Source organism: Oncorhynchus mykiss, chromosome 16 (assembly GCF_013265735.2).
Source record: "Oncorhynchus mykiss isolate Arlee chromosome 16, USDA_OmykA_1.1, whole genome shotgun sequence".
Taxonomy (NCBI): Eukaryota; Metazoa; Chordata; class Actinopteri; order Salmoniformes; family Salmonidae; genus Oncorhynchus; species Oncorhynchus mykiss.
The window spans coordinates 67,238,411-67,256,135 of NC_048580.1; the positions used below are offsets into that span (position 1 = coordinate 67,238,411).

Sequence of the window (17,725 nt, forward strand, 5' to 3'; positions counted from 1 at the left end):
AATTGTGCGCCGCCCTCTGGGACTCCCCAATCACAGCCGGTTGTGATACAGCCTGGATTCAAACCAGGGTGTCTGTAGTGACACCTCTTGCACTGAGATGCTGTGCCTTAGACCGCTGCGCCACTCGGGAGCCCTATCCATATACATGGAACCCTTTCATCTCTAAAATGTTCACCACTAAACAGTATTACCTGCCTCACCACCAAAGGGTTTGACTACCTGAAACCAAAAAGGGTTCTCCTATGGGGACAAACGAAGAACCCTTTTTTTTCTAAGAGTGTACACTTTATGATGCCAAATATGATTGAAAACAATTCAACTGTAAATATCTCCTGTAACTTTCCTGAATAGCCGTAGCCAGGGGAAGGAGGTGAAGAAGTGTTCCATCTTCCTGGCAGACATATTTCAGTATCCTAATCTCTCTTCACACCAGTGGAGGACAGAAGAATATGAGAAGGTATTCTGCTGATTTAAGGACTAGAGGTGATAGAGGAGGAGGCAGAGATAGAGAGAGATTGAATTCCCATCTTTACTAATGTACCAGGTTGAGTCCTGAGTAGTCTTTATTCTGTTTCTTCTCAGCAGTTGAAGTCACTATAATCCAATATTTACAATCCCAGAGTGAGATCAGGGATCTATAAACCCGTTACTTACAGGACTGCAGAGTTATTTATAAACCTAGAAGGGTTGTTTTCTCTCCCAGGTCTTTTCTTGGTTTTGGCTGCAGTATAGTCTCTATATCAGTTCGTGGGACGATGTTATCAGACATGTCTGTAGTGATTCCAGCAGGTCTCCAGACTGGCTTTGTGACTAACAGAGCTGTTTCCCTGCTCCATCCCTTCCAGCCTGGCACACTCATGTCTCTCAGTCTAACAGAGTAGATCATCTGTATGGTAAGGATTTCGACAGGCTGTTCACTGTCTAAAACAGTTACAGTGCCTTGCGAAAGTATTCGGCCCCCTTGAACTTTGCAACCTTTTGCCACATTTCAGGCTTCAAACATAAAGATATAAAACTGTATTTTTTTGTGAAGAATCAACAACAAGTGGGACACAATCATGAAGTGGAACGACATTTATTGGATATTTCAAACTTTCTTAACAAATCAAAAACTGAAAAATTGGGCGTGCAAAATTATTCAGCCCCTTTACTTTCAGTGCAGCAAACTCTCTCCAGAAGTTCAGTGAGGATCTCTGAATGATCCAATGTTGACCTAAATGACAAATGATGATAAATACAATCCACCTGTGTGTAATCAAGTCTTCGTATAAATGCACCTGCACTGTGATAGTCTCAGAGGTCCGTTAAAAGCGCAGAGAGCATCATGAAGAACAAGGAACACACCAGGCAGGTCCGAGATACTGTTGTGAAGAAGTTTAAAGCCGGATTTGGATACAAAAAAAGATTTGCCAAGCTTTAAACATCCCAAGGAGCAGTGTGCAAGCGATAATATTGAAATGGAAGGAGTATCAGACCACTGCAAATCTACCAAGACCTGGCCGTCCCTCTAAACTTTCAGCTCATACAAGGAGAAGAGTGATCAGAGATGCAGCCAAGAGGCCCATGATCACTCTGGATGAACTGCAGAGATCTACAGCTGAGGTGGGAGACTCTGTCCATAGGACAACAATCAGTCATATATTGCACAAATCTGGCCTTTATGGAAGAGTGGCAAGAAGAAAGCCATTTCTTAAAGATTTCCATAAAAAGTGTTGTTTAAAGTTTGCCACAAGCCACCTGGGAGACACACCAAACATCTTTAAGAAGGTGCTCTGGTCAGATGAAACCAAAATTGAACTTTTTGGCAACAATGCAAAACGTTATGTTTGGCGTAAAAGCAACACAGCTGAACACACCATCCCCACTGTCAAACATGGTGGTGGCAGCATCATGGTTTGGGCCTGCTTTTCTTCAGCAGGGACAGGGAAGATGGTTAAAATTGATGGGAAGATGGATGGAGCCAAATACAGGACCATTCTGGAAGAAAACCTGATGGAGTCTGCAAAAGACCTGAGACTGGGACGGAGATTTGTCTTCCAACAAGACAATGATCCAAAACATAAAGCAAAATCTACAATGGAATGGTTCAAAAATAAACATATCCAGGTGTTAGAATGGCCAAGTCAAAGTCCAGACCTGAATCCAATCGAGAATCTGTGGAAAGAACTGAAAACTGCTGTTCACAAATGCTCTCCATCCAACCTCACTGAGCTCGAGCTGTTTTGCAAGGAGGAATGGGAAAAAATGTCAGTCTCTCGATGTGCAAAACTGATAGAGACATACCCCAAGCGACTTACAGCTGTAATCGCAGCAAAAGGCGGCACTACAAAGTATTAACTTAAGGGGGCTGAATAATTTTGCACGCCCAATTTTTCAGTTTTTGATTTGTTAAAAAAGTTTGAAATATCCAATAAATGTTGTTCCACTTCATGATTGTGTCCCACTTGTTGTTGATTCTTCACAAACTAATATAGTTTTATATATTTATGTTTGAAGCCTGAAATGTGGCAAAAGGTCGCAAAGTTCAAGGGGGCCAAATACTTTCGCAAGGCACTGTATGATGGTGATTAACCACCTTGACCTGGAAATCTTAGCTAGATTTTTAGGAAGCATCTGAGGTGGCACTGGTCCTCTGGGGTTCTGTGTTCAAATCAAATCAGAGTTTATTAGTCACAGATGTACAGTAATTGAAGGGTACAATGAAATTCTTAAGCTCCAAACTCCATCAATGCAGGTCAAAGATAAGTGAGTGAAACAATAGTAATAATACCAGTAATAATACAAGTAATAATAGTAATGGTACTAATAATAGTGCAAATAATAGTACTAATACAGGAAATAACAACAGTAATAATACCAGTAATAATACAAGTAATAATAGTAACAGTACTAATAATAGCAATAATGCCAGTAATAATACAAGTAATAATAGTGATACTGCCAATACTAGCGCTAATAATAGCACTAATACAGGCAATAATAGTAATAATGCTAAAAATAACATGAGTAATAATACTAATACAAGTACTAATAATAGTAATACTGCCAGTAATAATATACGTAATAATAGTCATAATAATAATGTAAGTAATAATAATAGTAATAATGCTAGTAATAATAAAGGTAATAATAGTAATAATACCAATAATAATACTAATACAGGAAATAATAATAGTATTAATGCCAGCAATAATACAAGTAATAGTAGTAATAATAGCAATAATGCTAATAATAATACAAGCAATAATAATAGCACTAACACAAGTAATAATACTAGTAATAACGCCAGTAATACTACTAGTAATAACACCAGTAATAATAGTAATAATAGTAATAACACCAGTAATAATAATACAAGTAATAATAATAGTACTAACACTAGTAATAACACTGGTAATAACACCAGTAATAATACTAGTAACAATACAAGTAATAATAATAGCACCAACACCAGTAATGATACCTGTAATAACACCAGTGATAACGACAGTAATAATACGAGTAATAATACTTGTAACAATACAAGTAGTAATAGTAATAATACAAGTAATAATAGTGACAATAGTAATAATACTTGTAACAATACAAGTAATGATAGTAATAGTAGCAAAAATAGTAATAATACTGGTAATAATAATACAAATAGTAATAATACTAGTAATAATACAAGTGATAGTAATAATAGCAGTAATAATACAAGTAATTGCAGTAATAATAGTAATAATTGTAATAATGCTGGTAATAATACAAGTAATAATACACACAATAATAGTAATAATACAAGTAATAACAGTAATAATAGTAATAATACACGTAATAACAGTAATAACAGTAATAATACAAGTAATAACAGTAATAATAGTAATAATACAAGTAATAAAAGTAATAATAGTAATAATAGTAATAACGCTAGTAATAATACAAGTAATGATAATAGTACTAACAAAGGCAATAATAATAGTACTAACACTAGTAATAACACTTGTAATAATACTAGTGATAACACAAATAGCAATAGTAATAATACTAATGCCAGCAATAATAATAGTATTGGTTTCCAGTAATAATACTAGTAATAATACTTGTAATAATAGTGCTTGCAATAATACAAGTAATACTACTAGTAATGATACTAGTAATAATACAAGTGACAATAGTAATAGTAATAATGATAGTACTAACAATAGTAATAAAGGTAAGACTATTAGTAATAATACAAGTAATAGTAGCAACCGCAATAATAATAGTTCTAATAATAGTAATAATAACAGTAATAATACTAGTAATAATAGTAACAGTAATAATAATAGTACTAATAATAGTAATAATACTAGTAATAATAGTAACAGTAATACAAACAGCAATACTAATAATAGTACTAATATTAGTAAAAATAGTAATAGTAATACTAATAGTACCAATAATAGTGATAATACCAGCAATAATACCAGTAATAATAGTAATACTACCAGTAATAGTGGTAAAAGTAATAATAATAGTACTAATAATTGTAATAGTAATGATGCTATTAATAATAGTAATACTGATAACCAAAGTAATAATACAAGTACTAATATGAGTAATAATACTAGTAATAATACTAGTAATAATAGTAATACTACTAGTAATAATGCCAGTAATAGTAATTGTAACAATAATAGCACCAATAATAGTAATTATGCCAGTAATAATACTAGTAATTATACTAGCACTAACAGTAACAATAATACTAGTAATTATACCAGTAATAATAGCAACAATAATTATACTAGTAATAATAACAGTAATAATACTAGTAATAATAGCAATAGTAATAATATTAGTAATACCACTGGTAATAGTAGCGATGGTACTAATAATAGTGATAATACTAGCAATAATAGCAACAGCACTAATAATAGTACTAATAATAATACTAGTAATCACACCAGTAATGACACTAGTAATAATAGTAATAGTAATAATACCGGTAATAATAGTAATGGTAATAATGCTTGTACCAATAATAGTAATGGCACTGGTAATAATGCTAATAATGATACTAGTAATAACAGTGATAATAATACTACGAGTAATAGTAATAACACTAGTAATAATGGTAATAGCAATAATACTAGTAATACTACTGGTAATAAAAGTACTGATAATAGTACTAATAATAGCAATAATACTAGTAATAATACCAAGTAAAATAATATAATATAGACAGAACCTTGTCTTGTCTACATATATATATTTACAATTAGTTAAACATTCTATACAGTTGCTGCAGTTAAAAGTGGCGAAGTGTGTAAACAAAGATTGTGACCAGTGACTGACAAGTATAACTGTTCATTGAGGGGTGAGGGTGTGCAGGGGCCAGTGGATAAATGTATTTTTTGGGGGAGAACAGCCCGTGAAAGCAGGCTGGGTCAGGCTGGGTTCCCTGATGATCTTCTTTGCCTTCCTGTGACACCTGGTGTTGTAGTTGTCGTGGAGGACAGGCAGTGTGCAGCCAGTGGTGCGTTCGACTGAGTGTACAACCCTCTGTAGTACCTTGTGGACAGCGGTGGTGGAGTTGCTGTACCAGGCTGTGATGCAGCCTGACAGAATGCTCTCGATGATGATCCTGTAGAACACTGTGAGGGCTCACAGGGACATGCCGAATTTCTTCAGCCTCTTGAGGTTGAAGAGTTGCTGTCTTACCTTCTTCACTACGGTGTCCGTGTTGTTTGACCATTTCAGCTCCTTGAAGATGTGGGACTTTACGAGGTACTTCACTTTTTCACTGTCTCCTCTAGAGGTCGACCGATTAATCGGAATGGCCGATTAATTAGGGCCGATTTCAAGTTTTCATAACAATCGGAAATCTGTATTTTTTAAAATTTAACTAGGCAAGTCAGTTAAGAACACATTCTTATTTTCCATGACGGCAGAATGACAGATATTCACCTTGTCAGCTCGGGGGATCTAATCTTAAAGGTAACTAGTCCACTGCAATAACGACCTGCCTCTCTCTCGTTGCACTCCACAAGGAGACTGCCTGTTACGCGAATGCAGTAAGCCACGGTAAGTTGCTAGCTAGCAGTAAACTTATCTTATAAAAAACAATCAATAAATCATAATCACTAGTTAACTACACATGGTTGATGATATTACAAGATATTATCTAGCGTGTCCTGCGTTGCATATAATCTGACTGAGCATACAATTATCTAAGTATCTGACTGAGCGGTGGTAGGCAGAAGCAGGCGCGTAAACATTCATTCAAACAGCACTTTTGTGCATTTTGCCAGCAGCTCTTCGTTGTGCGTCAAGCATTGCGCTGTTTATGACTTCAAGCCTATCAACTCCCGAGATGAGGCTGGTGTAACCGAAGTGAAATGGCTGGCTAGTTAGCGTGCTAATAGTGTTTCAAACGTCACTCGCTCTGAGCCTTCTAGTAGTTGTTCCCCTTGCTCTGCATGGGTAACGCTGCTTCGAAGGTGGCTGTTGTCGTTGTGTTGCTGGTTCGAGCCCAGGGAGGAGCGAGGAGAGGGACGGAAGCTATAGTGTCACACTGGCAGTACTAAAGTGCCTATAAGAACATCCAATAGTCAAAGGTTAATGAAATACAAATGGTATAGAGGGAAATAGTCCTATAATTCCTATAATAACTACAACCTAAAACTTCTTACCTGGGAATATTGAAAACTCATGTTAAAAGGAACCACCAGCTTTCATATGTTCTCATGTTCTGAGCAAGGAACTGAAACGTTAGCTTTTTACATGGCACATATTACTTTCTTCTCCATGTCACGTTCTGACCTTAGTTCCTTTGTTTTGTCTTTTGTTTTAGTATGGTCAGGGTGTGAGCTGGGTGGGTTGTCTATGTTAGTTTTTCTATGATGTTCTATTTCTGTGTTTGGCCTGATATGGTTCTCAATCAGAGGCAGGTGTTAGTCATTGTCCCTGATTGAGAACCATATTTAGGTAGCCTGTTTTCTGTTGGGGTTTTGTGGGTGGTTGTTTTCAGTCTTTGTGTGTCTGCACCAGATAGAACTGTTTCGGGTGTCACTATGTTGTTTTGTGTTTTGTGGGTGGTTGTTTTCAGTCTTTGTGTGTCTGCACCAGATAGAACTGTTTCGGGTGTCACTATGTTGTTTTGTGGGTGGTTATTTTCAGTCTTTGTGTGTCTGCACCAGATAGAACTGTTTTCTGTTGGTGTTTTGTGGGTGGTTATTTTCAGTCTCTGTGTGTCTGCACCAGATAGAACTGTTTCGGGTGTCACTATGTTGTTTTGTGGTTTGTGGGTGGTTGTTTTCAGTCTTTGTGTGTCTGCACCAGATAGAACTGTTTCGGGTGTCACTATGTTGTTTTGTGGTTTGTGGGTGGTTGTTTTCAGTCTTTATGTGTCTGCACCAGATAGAACTGTTTCTGTTGTCACTTTTGTGTTGGTGTTTTGTGGGTGGTTGTTTTCAGTCTCTGTGTGTCTGCACCAGATAGAACTGTTTCGGGTGTCACTATGTTGTTTTGTGGGTGGTTATTTTCAGTCTTTGTGTGTCTGCACCAGATAGAACTGTTTTCTGTTGGTGTTTTGTGGGTGGTTGTTTTCAGTCTTTGTGTGTCTGCACCAGATAGAACTGTTTCGGGTGTCACTATGTTGTTTTGTGGTTTGTGGGTGGTTGTTTTCAGTCTTTATGTGTCTGCACCAGATAGAACTGTTTCTGTTGTCACTTTGGTGTTGGTGTTTTGTGGGTGGTTATTTTCAGTCTTTGTGTGTCTGCACCAGATAGAACTGTTTTCTGTTGGTGTTTTGTGGGTGGTTGTTTTTAGTCTTTGTGTGTCTGCACCAGATAGAACTGTTTCGGGTGTCACTATGTTGTTTTGTGGTTTGTGGGTGGTTGTTTTCAGTCTTTATGTGTCTGCACCAGATAGAACTGTTTCTGTTGTCACTTTTGTGTTGGTGTTTTGTGGGTGGTTGTTTTCAGTCTCTGTGTGTCTGCACCAGATAGAACTGTTTCGGGTGTCACTATGTTGTTTTGTGGGTGGTTATTTTCAGTCTTTGTGTGTCTGCACCAGATAGAACTGTTTCTGTTGTCACTTTTGTGTTGGTGTTTTGTGGGTGGTTGTTTTCAGTCTCTGTGTGGCTGCACCAGATAGAACTGTTTCGGGTGTCACTATGTTTTGTGTTTTTGAAGTGTTCAGGTTTCCATTAAAAAGATGAACACTAACCACACTGCGCTTCGGTCCTCTCCATCTTCCACCCAAGACAACCGTTACACTCCAACACTTTGTTTTTGCATTATTTAAACCAAATTGACCATGTTTCATTATTTATTTGAGGCTAAATTGAATTTATTGATGTATTATATTAAGTTAAAATAAGTGTTCATTCAGTATTGTTGTAATTCTCATTATTACACATTTTTAAAAATTACAAATCGGCTGATTAATCGGTATCGTCTTTTTTGGTCCTCCAATTATCGGTATCGGCGTTGAAAAATCAGAATCGGTCGACCTCTCGTCTCCACGGCGGCTCCGTTGATGACAATGGGGGCGTGCCCAGCCTGGTTCTTCCTGAAGTCCACAATCAGCTCTTTTGTTTTGCTGACGTTGAGGGAGAGGTTGCTTACCTAGCACCACGACGTCAGAGTACCTACCTCTTCTCTGTAGGCCGTATCGTCATTGTTGGTAGTCAGGCATAAAATTGTCGTCTGCAAACTTGATGATGTAGTTGGAACTGTGTGAGATCACGTAGTCGTGGGTATACAGGAGACAGTTCTTTGTGTCCGGGTTAACATCATTAGAGAGGGAGAAGACTTACTGTACAGACAGTCAAGGGCAGTCACTCAGTAATAAGCTGTGGAGGTATACTGTCTACTCATCAGTATACTGTCTACTCTTCAGTATAATGTCTACTCATCAGTATACTGCCTACTCATCAGTATATGCTCTACTCTTCAGTATACTGCCTACTCATCAGTATATGCTCTACTCATCAGTATATGCTCTACTCATCAGTATATGCTCTACTCATCAGTATACTGCCTACTCATCAGTATACTGTCTACTCTTCAGTATACTGCCTACTCATCAGTATACTGCCTACTCATCAGTATATGCTCTACTCATCAGTATATGCTCTACTCATCAGTATATGCTCTACTCATCAGTATATGCTCTACTCATCAGTATACTGCCTACTCATCAGTATACTGCCTACTCATCAGTATACTGTCTACTCTTCAGTATACTGCCTACTCATCAGTATACTGCCTACTCATCAGTATACTGCCTACTCATCAGTATATGCTCTACTCATCAGTATACTGCCTACTCATCAGTATACTGTCTACTCTTCAGTATACTGCCTACTCATTAGTATATGCTCTACTCATCAGTATATGCTCTACTCTTCAGTATAATGTCTTCTCATCAGTATACTGTCTACTCTTCAGTATAATGTCCACTCTTCAGTATAATGCCTACTCATCAGTATAATGTCTACTCTTCAGTATATGCTCTACTCTTCAGTATAATGTCTTCTCATCAGTATAATGTCTACTCTTCAGTATAATGTCCACTCTTCAGTATAATGTCTACTCATCAGTATAATGTCTACTTATCAGTATAATGTCTACTCATCAGTATAATGTCTACTCATCAGTATAATGTCTACTCATCAGTATAATGTCTACTCATCAGTATAATGTCTACTTATCAGTATAATGTCTACTCATCAGTATAATGTCTACTCATCAGTATAATGTCTACTCATCAGTATAATGTCTACTCATCAGTATAATGTCTACTCATCAGTATAATGTCTACTTATCAGTATAATGTCTACTCATCAGTATAATGTCTACTCATCAGTATAATGTCTACTCATCAGTATAATGTCTACTCATCAGTATAATGTCTACTCATCAGTATAATGTCTACTCATCAGTATAATGTCTACTTATCAGTATAATGTCTACTCATCAGTATAATGTCTACTCATCAGTATAATGTCTACTCATCAGTATAATGTCTACTCATCAGTATAATGTCTACTCATCAGTATAATGTCTACTCATCAGTATAATGTCTACTCATCAGTATAATGTCCACTCTTCAGTATAATGTCTACTCATCAGTATAATGTCTACTCATCAGTATACTGTCTACTCATCAGTATATGCTCTACTCATCAATATACTGTATTATTGCCTAAAGAATAACTCATTCTACAATGTTTGTTGGACAAAATCACCTCCCATTTGTGTTTATAATCTGAAGTTTGCTTCCCACAGCAATACGTTGCCAACTACTAACTACTATTGATGTGATCGAGTTACACTGATAAGGTCTTTTCATGTGTGGCTATGTTGGGCTAAGTGAGTTGCTGTCTTGCTGTGTCCCTCAGGGTGGCGATAGTGACAGCACAGCTTTTTGTGTGAAGAACAGGTCCGCCTTCGAGCATCAACATCATCATCTATTGCAGTGCTTGGAGAAAACCACCGTGAGTGCTGCTTTTTTAAAAATCTCATAGATAATATTGTCTGATACGTTTATTGCTCATTTTGATGTACTGTATATATACTCGGCAGTGTTTCACACTGTTTCACACTTTCAGCAGTTATGAGAAGTTATCATATAGTATACAGCCACCTGCAGCTAGTTTAAAGATGGCCGTTCAGAGGCCAGGATAGACGTCTTTCTGTATTTTATGTGTCGACAGAATCACGAGTTCACCGATGAAGTCACCTACAGCGAGGTGTGTATGATGGACTCAATGGGCTTCCGCACCAGCCGCAGCACTTCCTTGTCCAGCCAGCAGGGGGCCACCACCACCTGCTGCTCCCGGCGGGCCAAGAGGAGGGCCATTCGCCTTGCCAACTCCACCGTATCTGTCAGCCGGGGAAGTGTGCAGGAGCTGGACACGCTGCACGTCACCAAGACACCTGTTGGTACTCAGTACCCACAGAGGTACTGTACAGCACACACTGTCCACCTGATCCAAGGAGCCCACTCCTCCCTTTCTATCTTTGCCTCACCACTCAATCACCTGTAGAGGCTGTTGGTGTTTTACTACATTTAGCTCTGGCCCATTCATTAAGAAGAACATTCAGTTTCTAAGTTGTTCAAACTCTGCTGGCTCTAACTATGTTGATGCTGTCGATGTTTTGTCAAAACAACCTCCATTGGGTTTAATGAGAAATGTAGTTGAAAACAATGGGAAAATGTATTTAATTTGTCACTGTAGTGTGACACTGTTTATTTTTAAGGGAAACAGTTGATAATGGTGAGTTTGTTTGTTTTATTGAGTGCTTGCATTTCTATACATAGTTGCTATGATGGATGTATCACTATACAGACAGTGGAAGAACAAACAACTTGTCTTGAATACACTAATCTACTTACAATGAGGACACATACAAGTCCTCTCAACATAAACACGTGACTATTTTGGGGTAATGGTGACAGATACGTGCAGTGTCTAACTTTATATCTGTGTGTGTGTGTGTGTGTGTGTGTGTGTGTGTGAGCAGTCGCTCCAGTCTAAACGCCAGAACTGAAGACCTGAAGCTGAACTGTACTGACTACACAGCAGCCATCATCAGTATCCCCACTCCCCCAGCCAACAGTCCTGATGAGAGCCTACCTAACTCACCCGCCATCCCTGGCATCCTACGCAACTCTCGCTCCAGTATCTATAACACCCAGGAAACTGTCAAGATCTCCTCTTTATAACCCTCTGAAGCACAGGAGCTTGACCCATTGCACAAAACAAGAGGAATGGGGTCCGTCAGAGAAGAACATGGGAAAGAAGGATGATAACGTCCACACTCTTTGCAAATGCTTCACTCCGATACCAACGTAATGTCTACTGAATAGTCAAGGTAGGGGCAGCGTGAGAAAAATAAAGTAAATTAATTGTAACTATCCATTTGATGTGCTGGAACAGTTACTGTGAGGTTGACCTTTTGGCCCAGGGAGATACGGGGGGGTGGGGGGGGGGTTCGAAGCAGTACCACAGACACAATCTGAGCTGACCAGGAACAGGTGACAATGTCTCTTGGACTCAGAGAAGGGACACAGATGGATGGTGTGGTTACTAAGAGTGCTTTTCAACAATTATATACCCACCGTGGCATCGAAAGCCTTTAACTTTTCAAAGATATGCAACGTTAGAAGAAGCAGGAAAAACGAATATACATAATGTGTGTAAAGAAATGGCAGGGAGAGATTATAAAGATTATGAATAATTGCACAATTATATTGATATTTAAATACATCTTTACGGATAGAAATATGAATACTGTATTCTGCAATAGTTATCTTTACACAAATGAATTTGAAAATAAAAGGAGTGATCGTTAGATGGTACTACATATGTAACATATTTTCTATCATACGTCTCTAAATCACATGCATCTTCTAGCTTAATACAGCAATGCATGTTCCTGTTCAGTAGACGGTGGAGAAGAGAAGCTACTGATATTAGTCCTGTTCAGTAGACGGTGGAGAAGAGAAGCTACTGATATTAGTCCTGTTCAGTAGACGGTGGAGAAGAGAAGCTACTGATATTAGTCCTGTTCAGTAGACGGTGGAGAAGAGAAGCTACTGATATTAGTCCTGTTCAGTAGACGGTGGAGAAGAGAAGCTACTGATATTAGTCCTGTTCAGTAGACGGTGGAGAAGAGAAGCTACTGATATTAGTCCTGTTCAGTAGACGGTGGAGAAGAGAAGCTATTGATATTAGTCCTGTTCAGTAGACGGCGGAGAAGAGAAGCTACTGATATTAGTCCTGTTCAGTAGACGGTGGAGAAGAGAAGCTACTGATATTAGTCCTGTTCAGTAGACGGTGGAGAAGAGAAGCTACTGATATTAGTCCTGTTCAGTAGACGGTGGAGAAGAGAAGCTACTGATATTAGTCCTGTTCAGTAGACGGTGGAGAAGAGAAGCTACTGATATTAGTCCTGTTCAGTAGACGGTGGAGAAGAGAAGCTACTGATATTAGTCCTGTTCAGTAGACGGTGGAGAAGAGAAGCTACTGATATTAGTGGTGTCAGATACGACTAGCTCATCTGGCGTTTTGCATGGTATCTTATTTTCTTTCTCTCAGAACAGTTTGTTTGATTTATTTTTCCCTGACAACAACATTGTAACGTAATAATGATGTCTGCACCAAAAGTGTACATTAGGTTAAAAAAAATTAACAAAATAAAAAACATTCAGGCATGTTCCTCGCCAGAATGCAAAGTGGGTCCGATTGTATGGTCTGTGTGTAGTAGGTTGGGAGGACGTGTGTTAATTCATCACAGATATGCAAAGATACCGTTTTAGGTATTCTACGTCCCCCCCCCCCCCCCCCCCCTTGGGAAATCAAATGTAGAGGAGGGATTGAGCAACATCCACTGTCAATGAGTCATAAATAAGGGAGAAGAGGTTACCAGTGAGAAAAAAAGTATCTATCCATCTTTGAGTTCACAGTATCCTATCATTGACATCCATTATCACCAACAGTGTTTTTCAGTTCAGACGCTCTTGTAATATTGTGTTACAGGTTTAAGTGTATATGCAGCCTGTTGACGGCTGTGTAATACACAAAATACTTTTCTCTTCAACATGCTAACATGTCGGTGCTGTTACTGTACTTGATTGGACTATAAGATCTGGTGTTTACAATCCTACTTTTTTTCCCCCTCCTACAATTATTATTGTTTGCATAATATTGCAATGAAAAATCTGAAACTGTGCACTACAGCTGTTTTAAAGTTACTTTAGTATTTATTCGTTAGCTTTATTTTGGGTTATATAGTGCAGATAGGACTAGAGTAATGAGCACTGTTATGGATAACTACAGATTGTACACCAGACAATGAGTTATAACCAAAGATTTCTGGCATCCATTACTGGACGCTACAGGTTTGCCTATACAAAACAATGCCAACTTGAGGCTCCCGAGTGGCGCAGCAGTTAAGGCACTGTATCTCAGTGCTAGAGGTGTCACTACAGACCCTGGTTTGATTCCAGGCTGTATCACAACCGGCCATGATTGGGATTCTCATAGGGCGGCGCACGATTGGCCCAGCATCATTAGGGTTTGGATGGGGTAGGCCGGCATTGTAAATAAGAATTTGTTCTTAACTGACTTGCCTAGTTAAATAAAGGTTAAATACAAATAAAATACTAACCTGGTATTGGCGATACTCTCTTCCTTTTCAAATCTGGAAAACAGTTGCCTTATACAGTAAATGTCATTTATAAGACAACTGTTTTCCAGAATCGAGAACGAAGAGAGTATCGCCAATACCAGGTCAGGTGAAGAAGCGATGGCAGCGTTTTGTGTAGGCCAACCTGTAACGTGCAGCAATGGATGACACAAATCTTTGGTGATTTCTCATCTCATTATCTGGTGTACAATCTGCAGCTATGTTATGGACATCTCACACATATTTGCCAACATTCATTTCCAAACATACATAGCTATATGAATCACATTATTTACACTAATGGAAGTGATAACAGCTGGGTAAAGTTGTGTCATATGCTATATATATATATATATATATGGATGGATGGATGGTGTATGAATAAAATAAGTGTTTGAGTGGGAGGTTGTGTAGTAGCCATGAGAACCTTATCCATACTGCTCCTCATAAACCTGATCCAATGACAAGTGAGCAGATGTGTAGGTTCAGCAGAAGTGGCACCAGTACTCATGCCGGCAATAGAGATACACTGATTCCCTAGAGCAGGGGTATTGAACTCTTAGCCTGCGAGGTCTGGAGACGATTTCTGTTCTACCTGATAATTAACTGTACACAGCTGGTGTCCCAGCTCTAAAGGAGTCCCTGATTAGAGGAGAACAATGAACAAATGCAGTGAAACTAACTTGGAGGTCCAGAGTTGAGTTTGAGGGCCCTGGAGGATGATGGCTGAAAGAGACCAGAGGCACAGAGGTGTGTATTCTATATTCCACAAATAAAGCAAGATGAATTTAGAAAATGGTTTTGCTATTTTTTGTTTTGTTTGGTTTGTTTGTTCTAGTGTTTCTCCCCCTGAATGATGGTGATATGTAAAAAAAAATATTTTACATATATTTTTATTTTTTTACCTATAATGCCCTTCATGGTGACATTTGATAAGTCGCCAGTAGGGGGCGCTACAGTGTGTGATATAAAATCGTCACCTTTCACCTTACACTCAAATTACGGTAGAGTCGTGTTTCTTAATCCTGGTCCTGGGGACCTAAAGGGACAAACATTTTGTTTTTTTGTCCTAGCACTACACAGTTGATTCAAATGATCAACTCAACATCAAGCTTTGATTATTTGAATCAGGTGTGTAGTGCTTGTGCAAAAAACAAAATGTCTCCTTTGTGTCCCCAGAACCAGGATAAAGAAACACTGCGAGTAGACAAAGGATGACATAATCCCAATGGGATTTTTTTCATTTATTACAATTACCAACAGTCTGTTTTCATAAATAATGCAGAATAAATACCTTGCAGTTAAAATCTCAAGTACTGTATGATTAGTTTAAGACCACTGGATGATCTAACCATAATATGACCTGTATTCGGTGATGCTGTCCATCTCTTTCTGTCAGTCTGACTTAATCTTCCTGACATTGTCACTGACCTTTGAAGTGCCAGTAAACCTGTTTAAAATGACATCACTAACATGATTTGTGGCATTGGCTGCCAGAGCTAGCTAGAGAATGACTGAATGGTATTCACGGCTTTACTCCTATTGCATCACAATAGACCATTAGGCCTCACTGTCACCACGGTTACTGGGGTGTCTTATGCAATAGCCCGTTTTAGAAACCCACATACTTTGTATTACACCTAAACTTTTTCAATGAAATAAATCAAAAACAAACAAAGAAAGAATGGAGAAATAGTATAATTTAAGAATTCATCTAAATTGCAAGTTCAATGTAAGGACATGTAATACCTACAGTATGTGAAAAAAAACAGTCAATGCATCGGCTCACTACGATGGAAGATGTGGTTTCTGTTAGCAGAGATGTCTCTGTGGTATGTGTTTTTCTCGTGAAATGAAAGCAAGCATTGCAAGTACAGTAGTTTTATGATAGACATCCAAGCATTTCTTTAACATATGTTGGCTACTAAGTTACATCAAAAGCAAATAATGAATTAACATAAACATGATGCATACAATGATTATCCTCAGTCATATTGCAACAGGGGGAAGTTTGAGTGCATTTTATCTGTGCTTAACTAAGTGCTTCTTTAAAAGTACCCTGGCAGGCAGCCCTGCCACAAAAAAAAAGATGTTGGCTCTTAGATGGCAATCACCTCACAATTAAGCCCTGGACAAATATACTTGACACTGTAAAGAATCATCTCAGCTAAAGCCCAACACATATAGTTGAAGTCGGAAGTTTTCCTTAGCCAAAGACATTTCAACTCAGTTTTTCACAATTTCTGATATTTAATTATTGTAAAAAATTCCCTGTTTTAGGTCAGTTAGGATCACCACTTCATTTTAAGAATGTGAAATGTCAGAATAATAGTATGTGATTTATTTCAGCTTTTATTTCTTTCATGACATTCCCAGTGGGTCAGAAGTTTACATAGACTCAATTAGTATTTGGTAGCATTGCCTTTAAATTGTTTAACTTGGGTCAAATCTTTCAGGTAGCCTTCCACAAGGTCCCACAACAAGTGAACTTTGGCCCATTCCTCCTGACAGAGCTGGTGTAACTGAGTCAGGTTTGTTGGCCTCCTTGCTTGCATACGCTTTTTCAGTTCTGCCCACAAATTTTCTATAGGATTGAGGTCAGGGCTTTGTGATGGCCACTCCAACACCTTGACTTTGTTGTCCTTAAGCCATTTTGCCACAACTTTGGAAGTCTGCTTGGGGTCATTGTCCATTTGGGAGACCCATTTGCAACCAAGCTTTAACTTTCTGACTCATGTCTTGAGATGTTGCTTCAATATATCCACATCATTTTCCTTTCTCATGAGGCCATCTATGTTGTGAAGTGCACCAGCCCCTCCTGCAGCAAAGCACCCCCACAACATGATGATTTTTTAAATATTTTTTTTTACCTTTATTTAACTAGGCAAGTCAGTTAAGAACAAATTCTTATTTTCAATGACGGCCTAGGAACAGTGGGTTCAGGGGCAGAACGACCTTGTCAGCTCGGGGGTTTGAACTTCCAACCTTCCTATTACTAGTCCAACGCTCTAACCACTAGGCTGCCCTGCCGCCCCGCTTGCAAGCCTCCCCTTTTTTCCTCCAAACATAACGATGTTACATTTTTGTTTCATCAGACCAGAGGACATTTCTCCAAAAAGTACGATCTTTGTCCCCATGTGCAGTTGCAAACCGTAGTCTGACTTTTTTATGGCAGTTTTGGACCAGTGGCTTCTTCCTTGCTGAGTGGTCTTTCAGGTTATGTTGTTATGTTGTTACTGTGGATATAAATACTTTTGTACCTGTTTCCTCCTGCATCTTCACAGGGTCCTTTGGTGTTGTTCTGGGATTGATTGTTGGCTGGGTGGGGTTGGGTGAATGGGATGGGAGATTGGGGGTGGTGGCATGTTGGCATGTTGGCTGGGTGGGGTTGGGTGAATGGACTGGGAGGTTGGGGGTGGTGGCGTGTTGGCTGGGTGGGGCTGGGTGAATGGACTGGGAGGTTGGGGGTGGTGGCGTGTTGGCTGGGTGGGGTTTGGTGAATGGGATGAGAGGTTGGGGGTGGAGGCATGTTGTCTGGGTGGGGTTGGGTGAATGGACTG

At 38.8% G+C, this 17,725-nt stretch overlaps 1 protein-coding gene across 1 annotated transcript in view; it reads left to right on the forward strand.

Annotated features, from left to right (window-relative positions):
* LOC110492589 (potassium voltage-gated channel subfamily D member 1) overlaps positions 1–13,217 on the forward strand; it is a 79,798-nt gene extending 66,581 nt beyond the window's left edge. The window contains exons 5-7 of the mRNA XM_021567005.2: positions 10,373–10,468; positions 10,688–10,935; positions 11,499–13,217. Of these exons, the coding sequence (XP_021422680.1) occupies positions 10,373–10,468; positions 10,688–10,935; positions 11,499–11,700 (546 nt within the window). The 3' untranslated portion in view covers positions 11,701–13,217. The remainder of the gene's footprint in view (positions 1–10,372; positions 10,469–10,687; positions 10,936–11,498) is intronic.
* Positions 13,218–17,725: the final 4,508 nt, after the last annotated feature.